Source organism: Lynx rufus, unplaced genomic scaffold (assembly GCF_022079265.1).
Source record: "Lynx rufus isolate CCGP_SWC_20201006 ecotype Redwood Valley unplaced genomic scaffold, mLynRuf1.p SCAF_3, whole genome shotgun sequence".
Classification (NCBI taxonomy): Eukaryota; Metazoa; Chordata; class Mammalia; order Carnivora; family Felidae; genus Lynx; species Lynx rufus.
This window is the reverse complement of record NW_025814845.1, coordinates 13206482-13221823: the sequence shown is the minus strand read 5'-3', so window position 1 is coordinate 13221823 and position 15342 is coordinate 13206482. Positions and strand designations below refer to the sequence as shown.

Here is a 15342-nt window from a genome sequence, read left to right as displayed (position 1 = left end):
ATAACATCCTGTAAAACTGTAGTACACTATCACAATCAAGATATTGACACTGAAGCTACCATTGATCTCATTCAAATGTCCCGTTTTCCTTATAGTCAATTGTGTGAGTGTCACACTCTTTTTCCTTTGCAAATGAATTGAATACTTCCCAATCTTGAAATCAATTAATTGCTTGATTTAAATTTAGTAAACATATTTAGTGCATGGTATGAACCAACGACTGGCCTAAGGTTTTACAAATATTGGCCTGTGTCGTCTTTATATTAATTCTATGGGGTAAGTATATTATTGTTAGCCCATTTTACAGATGAGGCAGCTGAGGGACAGAGAAGTTAGAAAACTTGCTCAAGACAGCACAGCTAGTATGAGTAGTAAAGACTGGATTCAAGCCCATGTGGTCTGGTTCCAGAGTTTATGCTTTTAACCCTTCCTTCTCATGACCTCTTGTGTCCTAACTAAACTCTGCTAAGTTTGAAATTAGAAGTCATGAGCTCTTTAAATGTCCTTAGTTTCACTGGCATTATTATCTGTTGCTTCTCCTTGAACCTCTGTGACTACTCCTTTTTGGACTACTGCTCTTATTCCCATCTTCTAATTGTTGCTGTTCCCCAAGACTGTAAATTGAGCTCCCTGATATGTTTCACTCTATAGTTTCTTTGAGAGATCTCTATGCTTATCTGGTAAAGGCACACAAATCCATAGATAGAAGCTGAGACCTCTTTCCTGAGCTCCAGACTCATTCCTGATTATTGACTCTGCATCTTCCCCTAGATGTCCACCAGACTTCAAACTTCAGTTTGTCAAAAACACCACTAATCCATTTTTCCATCTTTTTCCCATAACCCACTTCCTCCCACATCCCCCACCAAAGAAAGTCTATCTCTTTGACAGCATTCTGAGCTTAAAGAATAACGCCTCCATTTATTCAAAACTAGTCTGTAATTGCCGAGGTCCAGCCCCAGCAGGTCCAGGGGTTCCTGAAGGATGAACGGTGACGGCAAAAATAACAAATGGACACAGACAACAGCAGTGGGTTGAACTGGCCGCTTTATTGTGGCAAACGTGGCATTATATTTGTTGGCAATTTGCTTGTAGCGTGCATCATTTATGTTTCTTGGCATTACCTAATTCTAAAAATGTTCCTTTGTGTAATCACCCATTAAGGAACATCATGATTATTTTCTTGTAACGTTGCCTCCTGCCCTTTGCTTATTGATTAATTTCTTCATACTACTTTCATTATGTATCTACACTTATGTACAGTCTATAAAGCATTTGCTTTGCTGTTTTCCTGAAAGGTCATCTAGCTTTCTACACCTCAAGTGGAACGTTTACAGGGACATGACTTCTTAATTGTTCCTTTGAGCCATTTGTGGTACAAAGAACAAAAGTATTCACTTTGGTCTGGGGTGCCAGGAGGGAGCCAAGAGGGCCCTGGGAACCCACACCTTATGCGCCCCCAGAGAGACAATGTATACCTAGGAACTAATGAACCTTCTGTACCTTAACCCACCAGGTCCAGTTATCATCTGGAATGCCTCTTGGGGGCCAAGTGGGCCTAGGGGTTGGAGTAACTTGTATCCATAGATAACATTCCTTTGTTGCCAGAGTGGAGATTTTGAACCCATTCGTCCCCTCCTTGGCTGGGAAATATATGGGGCTATCCTTCCGTTAGGTAGAGGGGTCTTTATAGGAGGTGCCAAGGGCTAGATGTAGGGCTGCATAATTTCCCTGCAGAATCTTCTTTCTTTCCCCAGTGGTTCTTTTCCCGGGGGCCTGTCGTGGGCAATTCCCCAACCAACAAATCCCCAGGTACTTTCATTGGTAGGGGGGCTGCCCTGACCAATGCAAAGGCCAAAGTACATCAAAGCAGGAGTACAAGAAGCTTCACTGTCGGTTGGCCACCATGCAGTCCAGATCCATCCACCGCCCGGGCCCTGCCGTCAGGCTGGTTGGAGAGCTCGGCTTCCGGCATATAATGGTCACAAAATGGAGAAATCATAATATAGGTAATAACTGTGCTCTTGGTGATTAATTTGTATTCTACAATAACATTTGGTTCATATTTTATTCTGAAGTGATGAGCTGGGTGAGTTTGCTTATAGTGCCTGACACAGACATAAAATGGAAAAATGCAAAAATCAAACACTTAAGGAAAGATGTGACAAATCATCTTCTGATGGTACAATCAAGGAAATAGTTCTTAAAGAGGGATGATACTAGTTGTGAGAATTAAAGTATAATTCAAAAAAATAGATAAAATATAGTTGTTCCAATTGTCTGTGGGGAAAATTGTTCTTTTTCAATAGTGCATTGCAACTACCAGAGGAAATATTCTTTATCTTACTAGGTATGTTAGGTTATGAAAAAGCAAGACTGTTTGGATTATTTTGAGAGGTTATATAGAAAACAAATCCCCCAGGCTTCTCATCTCCCGACAAAAATAGCAACACCACCACCACCAGCAAAAATGAAATAGAGAAGACGTGTGGGAAAGCCCTCATATTTAAGTCCAAACACTAATCTCTCTTTGGGAAGCAGTAAGGTTAACAGCTGATGAACAAGAAAATAAAAATATCTGTTAAGATACTAAAGAAAACATGTGTTGTTTTCATTTCATTATGTGTCAGGAATATAAAACCTGTAGCTTTATGTCTTGCTAGAGAGAATAGAAATTGTTATCACAAACTTATATAACATGGGTTTTGAAAAGGAAGTCTTACTGATTGAAATAATGCCTTCACCATACCTGCAAAATGAATGTCTAAATAGCGATGAGCTCTAAAAATGAAATGGGTATAGATGTAAATGAAGAGTAAAAGTGGTCGTTTTTATGATTTGGTGATTCTTTTCTACGTCTGGAACACATTTGAAAAGTCAAGATTTTTCTATGTTAAATAAATAAAGGAATATGTAAGAATATATTAAATATAATAAGAGTTAGACTACTTCAGTCATTGAGGTAAATGTATCCATATAGCTACATCTAATAGGGTGCTAGACTTCCAGCCCTCTACAAGGATGCTAGGTCCCAGGCGCCTGGGTGGCTCAATTGGTTAAGCGTCCAACTCTTGGTTTCGGCTTAGGTCATGATCTCACAGTTTGTGAGTTCGAGCCCCAGGTTTATCTCTGTGCCGACAGCATGGAGCTTGGTTGGGATTCTCTCTCTCTCTCTCTCTCTCTCTCTCTCTCTCTCCCTCTCTCTCACTCTGTCCATCCACTGCTCACACACTCTTTCTCTCTTTCAAAATAAATAAATAAAGTTAAAAAAATTAGAAGGATATTAACTCCTAAAATAGTACTATTGTAACCTCATTAGCACTTATAGTAGTATCAAGATCCACCCTAATCAGCATTCCCATGTACAAGTATGAATTGTAGACATTATCATCATCATTATTATTAATTATTGTCAAAAGCAAAGAAAGATGCAGAAGTAACTCCTACTTACAAAGTAATAATCCTAAATTATTTACATTGTAATCTATGCAATGTGAGTTTATTCTGTGTTTGTTTCTTTTCTTTTTTTTTTTTTTTTCCAGTTTTTGGAGATGGGAGCAAGAGACTTTAATCCTCAGCTATGTTGAAACTCTTGTTCGGGTGAAATAAATCTACCCACACACAAAGAACATAGTAGCTGATCAGTGGAAAACCTCCACCAGGGCAAGACCATATCTGGTTTTTCTTTCCTGTTTGTTCAGTTTATAGCAGAAAGCCTGGTACAGAATAGATGTTAAAGAATGATGCATTGTAGAACTACCACACCAGAGTTAGAATTCAGCTCTGGTAGGATAAAAAGAAAACAGAGCAATGTTGATTGTGTAGAATGTGACTTGCCCTTTTGCTGGGGACTTTGCGTAAAGGACCACTTAATTCTCTCCAGATGCCTATAAAACAGTATATTACCTCTATTACATGAATGGTAAAGAACTCGATTCTTAACATATCTAGCAGGCCTGAGATTAACTAACTGGCTCTGAGACTATCACTCCCGGACTTTTGCCATCTCTTCAGTCCTTGAAGTCTCGCCCGGTTTTGCACATGCCCTTGACCTCTCCCCCAGCTCTTGCTAACTCCTTCTCATCCTTCAGGTCTCTGCTTAAAAGTCACGCCTCAGGGAGGTCTTCCCTGTAACCCTTCCTGGATTGGATTTGTCTCCCACACTTCCTCTGGAACACTCACCCTAGCTAAATGATTATCTGTGCAGCTCCTTGATTTATGCATGCCTTCTCTGATGGATTCCAAACACCCCAGAGAGCTTCATCTGTCCTGGTGATTGTTTTATCCCCAACACTTACATTCTCTGACATGTATTTTCAAAAATATTTGATGAATAAATGAATGATGGGAAAACTCAGGCTTGCAGAAGTTAAACAACCTCTTCTCAGTCCCCAAAGTAGTGATTTGAGTAGATTTTAAGCCAGGGGCTATCAAATTCCAAAGGTTACAATTTAGAACAACAAATAACTAAGAAAAAGGAAGATGGGTTTAAGATTATAAAAACCCTCTGAGAGTAAATAAACAGAAGGCATCTGATAAGGATAAATACAATATTCTCCATTAAGGGAAAAAATAACAAATCTGAACAGGTTCATAGTGATCACCCCACCATTACAGAAATCATGCTCATCAGAATTAATGCCAGCTATGGCACTAAACATTGTATATGGGTTATCTTTATTCAAAACTCATAATAATCCCAAGATAGGTATCATCATTATTTCTGTTTTAAAGATTTAAAACTTTCCCCAGTAATATAGCCAAGCAAACCCAAGCAGTCTGACTTCAGAACCCACATGCACTTAACAGCAAATTTATTCGAACTTCAGACTTGGAATTTTTGTTGTCTTGCTTATTTATTTGCTTCCTTAGACCTACAACCTACAGATCTTTGATGACTAAAATTAAGGGCGACTCAACTTCCAAAAAAGAGATTGCAATTTTATTCCAACTGTAATATCCAGAATGGAGGAGATTAATAGTCTCTGGGCCCCTTTCCCTGAAATAGTTAATGTTTATATATATTCCTAATTTGGGAACAGGAGCTCACAGTCACCTTTCATAAAGGGCAAATAGCTTTCTGGAAAGAAATCTATCCAGACTTGCACCAAGTTTAAGGAAAGAACTCTCAGAGCATGAACTAGAAATCAGGTTTCCAGCTATCATGGAGGACACTGCTGCCCCCTTGTGTTTCCATATTGTAATAAAACATGCAGAACCTTTGAAACCCGCTGTCTGAATGGCACATCATCTGAGCTCCGGAGACCCCTTTGAAACACTCTGGGCAGCTGCCCGACAGTAACCAGCACCCAGGTCTGCTTCTGGGCCACTCCGCCCACAACAGGGAGCCTAGAAGCATTGCAGGTCATGGCAGGGCTGTCCTCCCAGGCAGTGACCCTTTTTAATTGTCCCCTTTAGAGAAAAACCTCTGAAGAATCACAAGAGGCAAAGAAGGGTAAAACTTCTTATGTATTTGCAGCAAACAGAATTTAATTACACAGAGTAAATACTCCTCTGACTTGTAGCCAAGCTTCAGAGACTCAGGGCTGCTCCTGGAACCTGTAGCTTGCTAAGATGCAAATACCTGAGAGAAGGACAAAAAGTTCCTTTCTTGGAATTAGTAATAAGAAAGTAGAGGTAAAGAAATATACGATAAAATATGTTTAAAGCTGGGATTGACCGTGTGCTATACCTTACTCAGGAAATCAAATAGAATAGCTATCCTGTGTCTCCTCACCTGTGACATTTGAATTAATTTATGAAAAGTAGTTTGATTTTTCATGCTGTTTTGCTCTCATGGGTTTTAATATGACACTCATTTGGGTGAATATTTGAATAATGCCTTACTTCTCCATAGACTGTAAACTCCAAATGGGTGGAAACTATACAGGCTACTTTAGGAATATTTGTTGAATAAATGATTGATGATGTTTCTTTTTTGAGTGCGAATAAATAGATTTGAAAAATATTGGATAAAAGTTCCCCATGAGTTTATTTTTCTTTTCTATCATTACACTTGCCTTTCACAGAGGCAGCTTAGTAAGATACAAAGGCTTTATAGTCAAACACCGGTTCAAATCCCAGTCCCAGGACTGAATATCTGCCTAACCTTACGAAAGTTGCTTAAATCTCTCTGAACTCATTTCTTTCAGACCATGTAAGAAAATGTCTACTTCCTTTACTTGTTATGAGGACTTAATGAGTACACACATCTACTATGCAAACTGGCTCAGTGCCCAGCAGACCAAGGGTGATTGTGAAAGGCTACTGTTGTTCATCTTGCAAACTCTGCAGTGTCTCAAAGCTGAATATATCTTTTTTTTTTTAATTTTTTTCCCACGTTTTTTATTTATTTTTGGGACAGAGAGAGACAGAGCATGAACGGGGGAGGGGCAGAGAGAGAGGGAGACACAGAATCGGAAACAAGCTCCAGGCTCCAAGCCATCAGCCCAGAGCCTGACGCCGGGCTCGAACTCATGGACCGCGAGATCGTGACCTGGCTGAAGTCGGACACTTAACCGACTGCACCACCCAGGCGCCCCAAAGCTGAATATATCTTAAAAAAGGTTTTTCTAAAATCTAGACTAGACAAATCTAATCAACAGCACATGCACACATATACACATGTCTATGCAATCTCTAGATCACACTTCTTTGTCCCGTAGAACATCTATCAAATTTGCCAGCCAACAATAAAGTGCATTTTCATTTTCATTTTCCCATTCTGTAAACAGATATAATAAAATGACAACAGTGTCATTACTTATGTTAGGTTGTTTTTGACAAGTAACTGCAAACCAATGCAGCAAAATGGTTTACACAATGAGGAAAATGTGTGATCTCACAAAGGAAGCCAAGAGATGATAGGCATTATGAAATCATCAAAGAGCCAGAATCTAGCCAATTTGGTGGGTGAGGACAATGAGACTAAGATTGTTGCAAAGCTCCAGAAAATCCGTCCTCTTACAACCATACATATCTGTCTGTATGTTTACATGTATGTCATCATCTTAGTTTTTCATTCTTTCCAGTTGAAACATTGCACATTTCTTTTAAGTAGAATTTTCTTTTATTCAGTTGTGTTTCTTTTTTCAATATCATTAGGCTGATGTCATGCCAATTTGAAAGTGATCTAATCAATTCATAAAATCTGCATAATGACCTTGGTGATATAGTGCAGAAATAAATAAGGGCAGGGCACCCCCTCAGCAGATGGAATGTTATTCACAACATTCATAAAAAGAATATTCAATTTTGCAGTCACTGCCGGTCCTCTACACTGCTGAACACAGCCTACACAGGGTAGATTCCTTTCCAGTGTTGTTAAACCAGGGTTCCAAGTAGTGAGTTCTCCTGTAGAAAAGACTGTTAGGCAGAAACTGCTGTGAAACCACATTGAGAAGAAGCAGACTGTGATTGGCAGACCTCTAAAGATGTCCCTGCTCATGATACCTGTCTCCTGGTTATTCAACTAAACACTAAGCAAGTTATTGCCCTGAAGAGATTTTACAGGTGTAAGATCCCCTATCAGTCGAACTTAAGATACAGAGATCATCCTTGTGGGTCTGATCTATTCACATGAGCCCCTTTCAAAGATAAGGGAAATTTGAACTCAGGAGAAAGAAGCCAAGCAAGTCACCCAGCGAATAGCTCACAGGATAAAGGGGACCTCAGTCCTACAACCCAAAGAAACAGAATTCTGCCAACAATCTGCATGGGCTGAGAGGAGCCCGCAAGGCCCAGAGGAGAACCAGGCAGCCGACATGTGGAGCGTGAGACCCTGAGTAAAAAACACAGCTGAGCCACGACAGACTCTTGTCCCACACAACTGAGATCATAAACGTGTTGTTTTAAGTCACTAAGTTTCTGGAAATTTTCATACAGCAATAGAAAACTAATACTCAGGACTTCTCTCCATGCACTGTCGTCTCCTCCCCCACAATGGTTTTAGATACCTGCAGAACTTAACTGTGTCAGAATTGACAAAATGAGCCTTGCCCAAAGGAACTCTCTCTTTGCATATAATTGAGGAAATCCTTTTCTGAAGACTCCTAAATCAAATAACTTCATGCATTCTAATAAACGTTTAAAACTTGGGCCTGATCCCAGAAAGCCTTTTCTTGCAAAATTTGGGCAACTTAATTTTTGCAAAATGAACATAAGTGACTTCGGGAATGTTAAAAGATACCAATATTTGCAGTTTCTAGAGTAGTGCTAGGATCTTTATATACACAATGCCAATGAGTTATCATTTCCTCACTATAAGATTCTATTACTTTCTACATTTCATTGACTGACACCTAGAGGCTGGGATATTTCAGTGAAATCTTTGTTAGCAGAATTGGAACTTGAACTGTTTTGTTTGTTTGCTTGTTTTGTTTGTTTTTTTTTTGTTTTTTTTGTTTTGTTTTGTTTTGTTTTGTTTTAAACTGTAAATCTGTAAATCTGTCTTTTCCCTCTTCCTTAGAGAAGAGAGTTTGAGGTGTGGAGAAAATTTGCCTTGTGCCTGGGATTTCTCCTTCACCCTGGGTGACTGGAACATCACTGGGCTCAGAATGTACCTATATCCTTATACTCAAGTATTGAATATACTGAGTATATTCAGTATACTGAATTGAATTCAATACTGAATTGAATCTCTTTTTTTTAAATATACTTTTTTTATTTCTGAGAGAGAGAGAGAGAGAGACTCAGTGTGAGCAAGGTAAAGGCAGAGAAAGAGGAAGACACAGAATCTGAAGCAGGCTCCAGGTTCTGAGCTGTCAGCACAGAGCCCGACATGGGGCTTGAACTTGTGAACCACAAGATCATGACCTGAGCAGAAGTCGGACGCTTAACCGACTAAGACACCCAGTCATCCCCTGAATTGAATCTTTGCTCTCACCCAGCACTTATCTCTTTTCCAGTATTATGGAGAGAAGTCTTTCTCCACCTTTTTTTTTTCCGATAAGAAATTTATATTTAACCCAAAGAGTGTATTCGGAGACTACAGAAGGTTCTTAATGCAAATTTTGAAAGCAGCAAAATATACCCATCATGTTGGTTGTATCCTAATGTTTTTTCTTTTTTTATACAGTGTCTATTTTAATTTTCAGTTGTTTTTTTACATGTGATGTCAGTATTTCTTAGAGGTCATTTCACAGGTGAGGAAACTTCGATTGGGAGAAAATAAATGACATTAGAACAGAAATTTAAAACCAGTTCTAGTTCTTAGTGATCAACTTTTATCAACTGAAGGGCCAACCTATTATTTTAAGTGAGCTTTTTGCAGCCTGATGGTTGACTACGGTAAGGATTTTACAATTCTTGTTGAAATAAGTTTGGTGTTTTTTTTTTCCCTGACCCTAGTGGTCTCCTCTTACTTTCTGTGAACATGTTTATGATAAGCAGTAATGAGGGTTGGGCAGTGGAAACAAGATTTTGATCTCAAAAATTCTTCACAACCATTTAATTGTCCATAGTGGTGATTAGAGACGGATGTGTGTATAAAAGAAAGAGATGACTTAGCGTAACACAGCACAAGAGGTCAAAAGTGTTCCTCAGCAAACCGGACACAGAAGAACAGACAAATTACAGGGGACAAAATGTTGGGGAGTGCATGGGGTTCCAAAAATTTGCACTCAAGTTTTTCAAGGAAACTCCCAGAGCAAATGCATTTTCTAATTTCTTAAAAGCTAAGAGCTGGTTGAGGGGCAGCTAGCTGGTTGAGTCAGTAGAGCATGGGATTCCTGATCTTCGGGTCATGAGTTTAAGCCCTACTTTGGGCATAGAGCCTACTTAAAGAAAAAAACTAGGAGCTGGTTGAGTGTTTATCCATTTCAGGTTAACATTTTTAATACTCTCTGTTCTAAACATTGCTGGGTTGTATAAAGATCAATCCTTGCCTCCAGGGTATTTACCAAGTCTCAGGGGAGCAGAGAAGTCCACATATAGAATCTGGGGCTATCAACAGTACAAGTCATGACATAACACCATTTAAATTTTGAAATTCCCCTATCGTTGTGAAATGCCAGGGCATGTTTAAATTGTCATGCTACTCAGAGAATGACTTTTCAGAGCAACCCCATTCCTAATGAGGGAAGTGGGGAGTGAAATTTAATTTTTTTAATTTTTTTAAGGTTTATTAATTTTCGAGAAAGAGAGAGAGGGAGAGAGAGAGAGAGAGAGAGAGACTGAGCAGGGTAGGAGCAGAGAGAGAGGAGACACAGAATCCAAAGCAGGCTCCAGGCTCCGAGCTGTCAGCACAGAACCCAACACAGGGCTCGAACCCACGAACCATGAGATCATGACCTGAGACGAAGTTGGACGCTTGACTGAGCCACTCAGACGCCCCGGGAGTGGAATTTAATTTAAAAGAACGTATGCTTTCCCATTTGGATTAGGAATTAAACAGGGCACAAGAATATATAAAGAGTCATGCTTTCCTATTGCCAATCGCTGAAAATGAAACGTTCCATCCTTCATACTTATTGTATCAGTGAGTTCATTCTGTCTTGTGAAAGTAATCCCTACGGGAGGTGGTGTGGTGTTTTCTTTCAACAGTTTAGTCAACTAATCAATGGGAAATCCAAAAGAAAATCTCAAAGGATAAACAGTTTTCTTGGCTATGAAACAATTATACTATAACTCAGCTTGAGATATTCACATCTTGAAAATGAAGAAAATAAAAAGCTAGTATATCATTCCCAAATGTTATGATATATCTGTAGCATAGAACACAGCTGGACAAAAATACACTTGTTAAAGCATCCTCTGTAAGGAGTCTTCTTATCTGATTTGGGAGCACTGCAGGCACCAGAATCTTAACTGTAATAACTGGATAGAGTCCATGTGGGAAACATAGTGGTCATTTGAAAGTAGTTTTAAATTATGACTTTGTAAAATAGCAAAGAATTAGTAAACTGTTGGATTCATACTCAAAAAAAAACTTCATAGTTTATTATTAAATTCACTTAGGTATAAACAAGTACATACACGTAAGTTCTCAGATGAATTTCAAATACCTCCTCACCATGTAACCAATAAAATTATTTAGCTATTATGGAAAAGGGAAGAATGCCTTTTCTGTCCTCTCCTCGTGTATCAGTCAGAATATTATTTAGTAACAGAATCTCAGTGACTACAAATGTTAAAAGATGTACTTCTCATTCATTTTCCATGTTCATCTCTGCTCAGCAGGGGTATTTTGCTCATAGATGTCCTTCAAGGACTTTTGTTAATGGAGCAGCCACCATCTTGCACATGATTGCCAAGGCAGAAAGAAAAGAGAGCTCCGGCATGTCTGGTATCTGCAATTACACGCTGTTTCCCAAAAGTGGTGTGTCTAAAATGGTCTGATCACAATTCTGACGTGATCAGGAATTGATCAGGGATTCCCCTATGGGAGACTCCCCACACTACCAGGCAATTCTCCAACACCATCTTGGTGTTCTACAATCCAACTTAATTCGAACAGCCAGGCAGAAGAGATGCCTAGGACAGTTTCCATGCCAGCTCCAAGCATGCCACTCTCCCCAAATCTCCATATGCTCACTAACCCAGTTCTCTGGGGTTTTTATGGGGGGTTTTATGGAGGCTTCGCTACATAGGCACAATTGAAAAAATCATTGGTCATTGGTGATTATACCCAACCTTTAGCCCCTCTTCCTTCCCCAGATGTCAGACATGTGGAAGTGAAAGTTCCAACCTTCTAATCATATGGCTGGCTCCCAGGGCGACCAGCCGCTATTGTCAGGTGGGGTCCAGAAGTCACCTCATTAACATAACAGGAGAGACTTTTATCTCTCTCAACCTAGGAAAATCCAATGGTTTTAGCAGCTCTGTGCCAGGGACAAAGACCGAATATATATTTCTTATTATAAATTACAATATCACAGTGTCACTTCTCCTTTCCATTCATTGGACAGAATGTGTCATGTGGTCCCACCCAACCATGGGGTGGGCCCATCAAATGCAATCTTTCCACATGTTCCGAAGCAGGAAGAACTTGTTGATCAATGGCCCTGGAGTCTACCACACGTGAAATCCTGTCCGCCTTGCCTTATCTGCTTCAGCTGTTCCCTTTCTGTGTCTCTCCTGAGTTGTTGCCCCGAATCCTTCTACGAGTCCCGATGCTTGCTGGTCTCTGCTTCTGACCTTGCACACAGTCACGTTAAGTGTGGTAACAGGAAGTGTACTGCTTAAGAAGGTAACTTCCTCGAAGAAGTGCCAACTTAACTGCCAGCTCTCTTTACCAGAGGAATGGATGGATGGAGACTCACCTGATTTGGGTAGTGATATGAGCCCTCCTCTTTCTTTTCTCTGATCTGAGTGTCCGGTGTCCAGCGTTTGTGTTCTGTTTGTGTAATTCTGTCCACAGTCTGCTGGTGCTACTTCTCAAACAGGTGTCAGTCGACTTCCTCTGGAGAATAACTGAAAGAACAGCTGTCGGAAAAAACAAGGATGCCATGACATTTCTGTTGGTAGAAACTGAGGATTTTCAGTGGAAGCACCTCACAGCTGCCACCAACTATACTCTACTTAGCAGCAGAAGTAGTTGTGAGAGTTGATGAAACATATGGATGCTTAGGGGCGCCTGGGTGGCTCAGTCGGTTAAGTGTCTGATTTTACCTCAAGTCATGATCTCACGGTTTGTGAGTTGGAGCCCCGCATTGGGCTCTGTGCTGACAGCTGGGAGCCTGGAGCCTGCTTCAGATTCTGTGTCTTCCTCTCTCTCTGCCCCTCCCCTGCTCGCACTCTTCCTCTCAAAATAAATACACATTTTTTAAAAATTTTTAAAAAGAAAATAATTCCTTTAGCAATTTCCTATCCATGCATGGATCTCTTTCCAAATCACCGTTCCCAACATGTTTCATGGACTGCTGTATTTCTAACGTACTCGTCTAAGTATGTCTAGGGGCAACTTTAAATCAATGAATAAAAGTTCGCTGGGGTTCTACTAACATTTATTTCCAATATAGTGGCCTTTATTCTTCTCAGCTGTCATCTACAGTTGCAGTATTTCCCTGCCCTTGAGGGTGAACCCTGATGATATTGGAGTTGGTTCAATTTATAGTGCTAGAAGAGGAAACATAACTCATATTTGCTGTAAGCTCGTTGCATTACATTTTTTAAATTTTTGTAATGTTTATTTAGTTTTGAGAGACAGAGACAGAGCATAAGTGGGCGAGGGGCCGAGACAGAGGGAGACACAGAATCCAAAGCAGGCTCCTGGTTCGGAGCTGTCAACACAGAGCCCGACGCGGGGCTCGATCCCACAAACTGTGAGATCATGACCTGGGCTGAAGTCGGACGCTTAACCAACTGAGCCACCCAGGAGCCCCTATAGGCTCATTGCATTATGTCAGACCTGAACTATACTAGGTTCAACTACTTTGATGAATACCAGTTAACTCTGGTATCTCTGCACTGATGCTACACTGACTGTGTGTAATGGAGTTCTGCTTACCAAGTTTGAGATTGTTACTACCATACTCACGACTCCTATTTAATGAGCAAATATACAAAGAGGGCGTTAAGATAATCACAGAACATACAGTATCTTATTAATTCTCTTAACAGCTCTCTGATATCAATCGTTATCCCCATATTAGAGGGGAGGGCAATAAGACTCAGACTAAACCATTTATCCGAAGTTATATAGCTTTGCAGTGGCAGAATAGGGGTTCAATCCAGTTATACTTAAGTTCAGAGCCCAGAAGCACAAGCACTTCACTAGATTATTCTAAATACTGCCAGGCAGAACATGCCAGCTATTGTTTGGACATGAAGGGGTTTCTGAAATCCATGCAGGAGCCTAGACCTCAGGAAACCCAGACACAAGAAGGCTCAGCAGCCCACCATGTGCTAATGGGCAATTCCTATAACCTCAGCCTCATCTCCTCACATTTAAAATGAAGCCATTGAGGGGCGCCTGGGTGGCTCAGTCGGTTAAGTGTCTGACTCTGGCTCAGGTCATGATCTCACGGTTCATGAGTTCGAGCCTTGTGTCAGGTTCTATGCTGACAGCTCAGAGCCTGGAGCCTGCTTCGGATTCTGTGTCTCCCTCTCTCTCTCTGGCCCTCCCCTGCTCACACTCGGTCTCTCCTTCTCTCTCAAAAATAAATAAACGTTAAAAAAATAATAATAAAATGAAGTCACTGAACTGGGTTTTCTCTAAAGTTGCCTAAACCTTCACGTTTCTGGATTCTGATCAAGAGACTAATCTGCCATTTTTTAATGGTCACTTTGTATCGAAGGGTGTTTGCTTCTCTGAAAAATGGAGGTACGCTAGCATCTATCGGCATAAAGCATTTAATACAATACTTGGAACATAGAAAGGGCTCGGACGTATTTGCTTATCATCATCACCATCATCATCATGGTAATTGTTATCAAAATCACTACTTCATTAGCATTGACCTTAGCAGTAGCAAAATATTCATCATACATTTGCAACTGATTTGGGCCCTCACGTGTATCAGGACGCTATCCAAAGGAATTGAAATGGATCATCAAGGAATGCATCTGGAAGGCCCCAAAAGGCAAGTGTCTTTTCACCAGCTGACAAATGTATGGCAGTTATGTGCTAAGAAAATCTCAGTCTACATTTATTGCATACTGATCATATCATAGTGAAGGGTTTAAGGAGCAATAAAGGAACATCTCGCTGGTCATAGCAGATTAATGTGGCAGCCAGAAACTGCCGGGAAACTCTAGCTCCTTGACACTTGATGAAGTAGTTCATTTAACCTGTCCTAAACACTGGAACTTTTTCCAGAGCACTTTAGTGTCTAGCCATTCATAATTAGAGTAACTTGTATATGGTGAGGAGGAAGGTATACAGACCCTTGTTGGACTAAAGGCAATGATTTCTCAAAAAAAGAGAAACACAACATTTGCCACAAATCAAACAAAGTGTAATTCACGATATACGTGTGTGTGTATGTGCGTGTGTACGTGTGTGTGTGTGTGTGTGTGTGTGTGTATATATATATATAAATATTTGTAACCAGTGTCCCCAGTTTTGATTGAATGGCTTCCTTTTACATGGTATTGCCTTCAACACAACCATGATAGGTGGTCTCTGGGAACAGAAACCACTGTGCGTCTTCCCAAAGTAAGTGTTTACATGGATGGCTCCATGTAAAGTTCCACTGAACTTTAAATTCTATAAGAGCAAAACTGGAACTTTTTAAAACTCCTCAGTGCCTGAGGCATAGAATGTTCTAGGTAACTATTTGTTGAAAGAATAAACCAATGGATGAGTCTGTAAAACTGTGACTCCAACAAGTTAGTTAATTGTTATTTCTCAACTTTCACTTTCCTCATCTCTAATCACCACCTTTCAGGGTTAGTGAAAAA

General features: G+C 40.2%; 1 protein-coding gene across 2 annotated transcripts in view; it reads left to right on the top strand.

Moving 5' to 3' along the window:
* KCNIP4 (potassium voltage-gated channel interacting protein 4) overlaps positions 1-15342 on the top strand; it is a 226048-nt gene that overhangs the window by 173214 nt on the left and 37492 nt on the right. Inside the window, exon 2 of one of the 2 annotated variants that reach the window (XM_047091977.1) lies at positions 4421-4439. The exons of the other annotated variant lie outside the window; for it this stretch is intronic. Coding sequence (XP_046947933.1) covers positions 4421-4439 — 19 coding nt within the window. The remainder of the gene's footprint in view (positions 1-4420; positions 4440-15342) is intronic. 2 annotated transcript variants of the gene reach the window in all.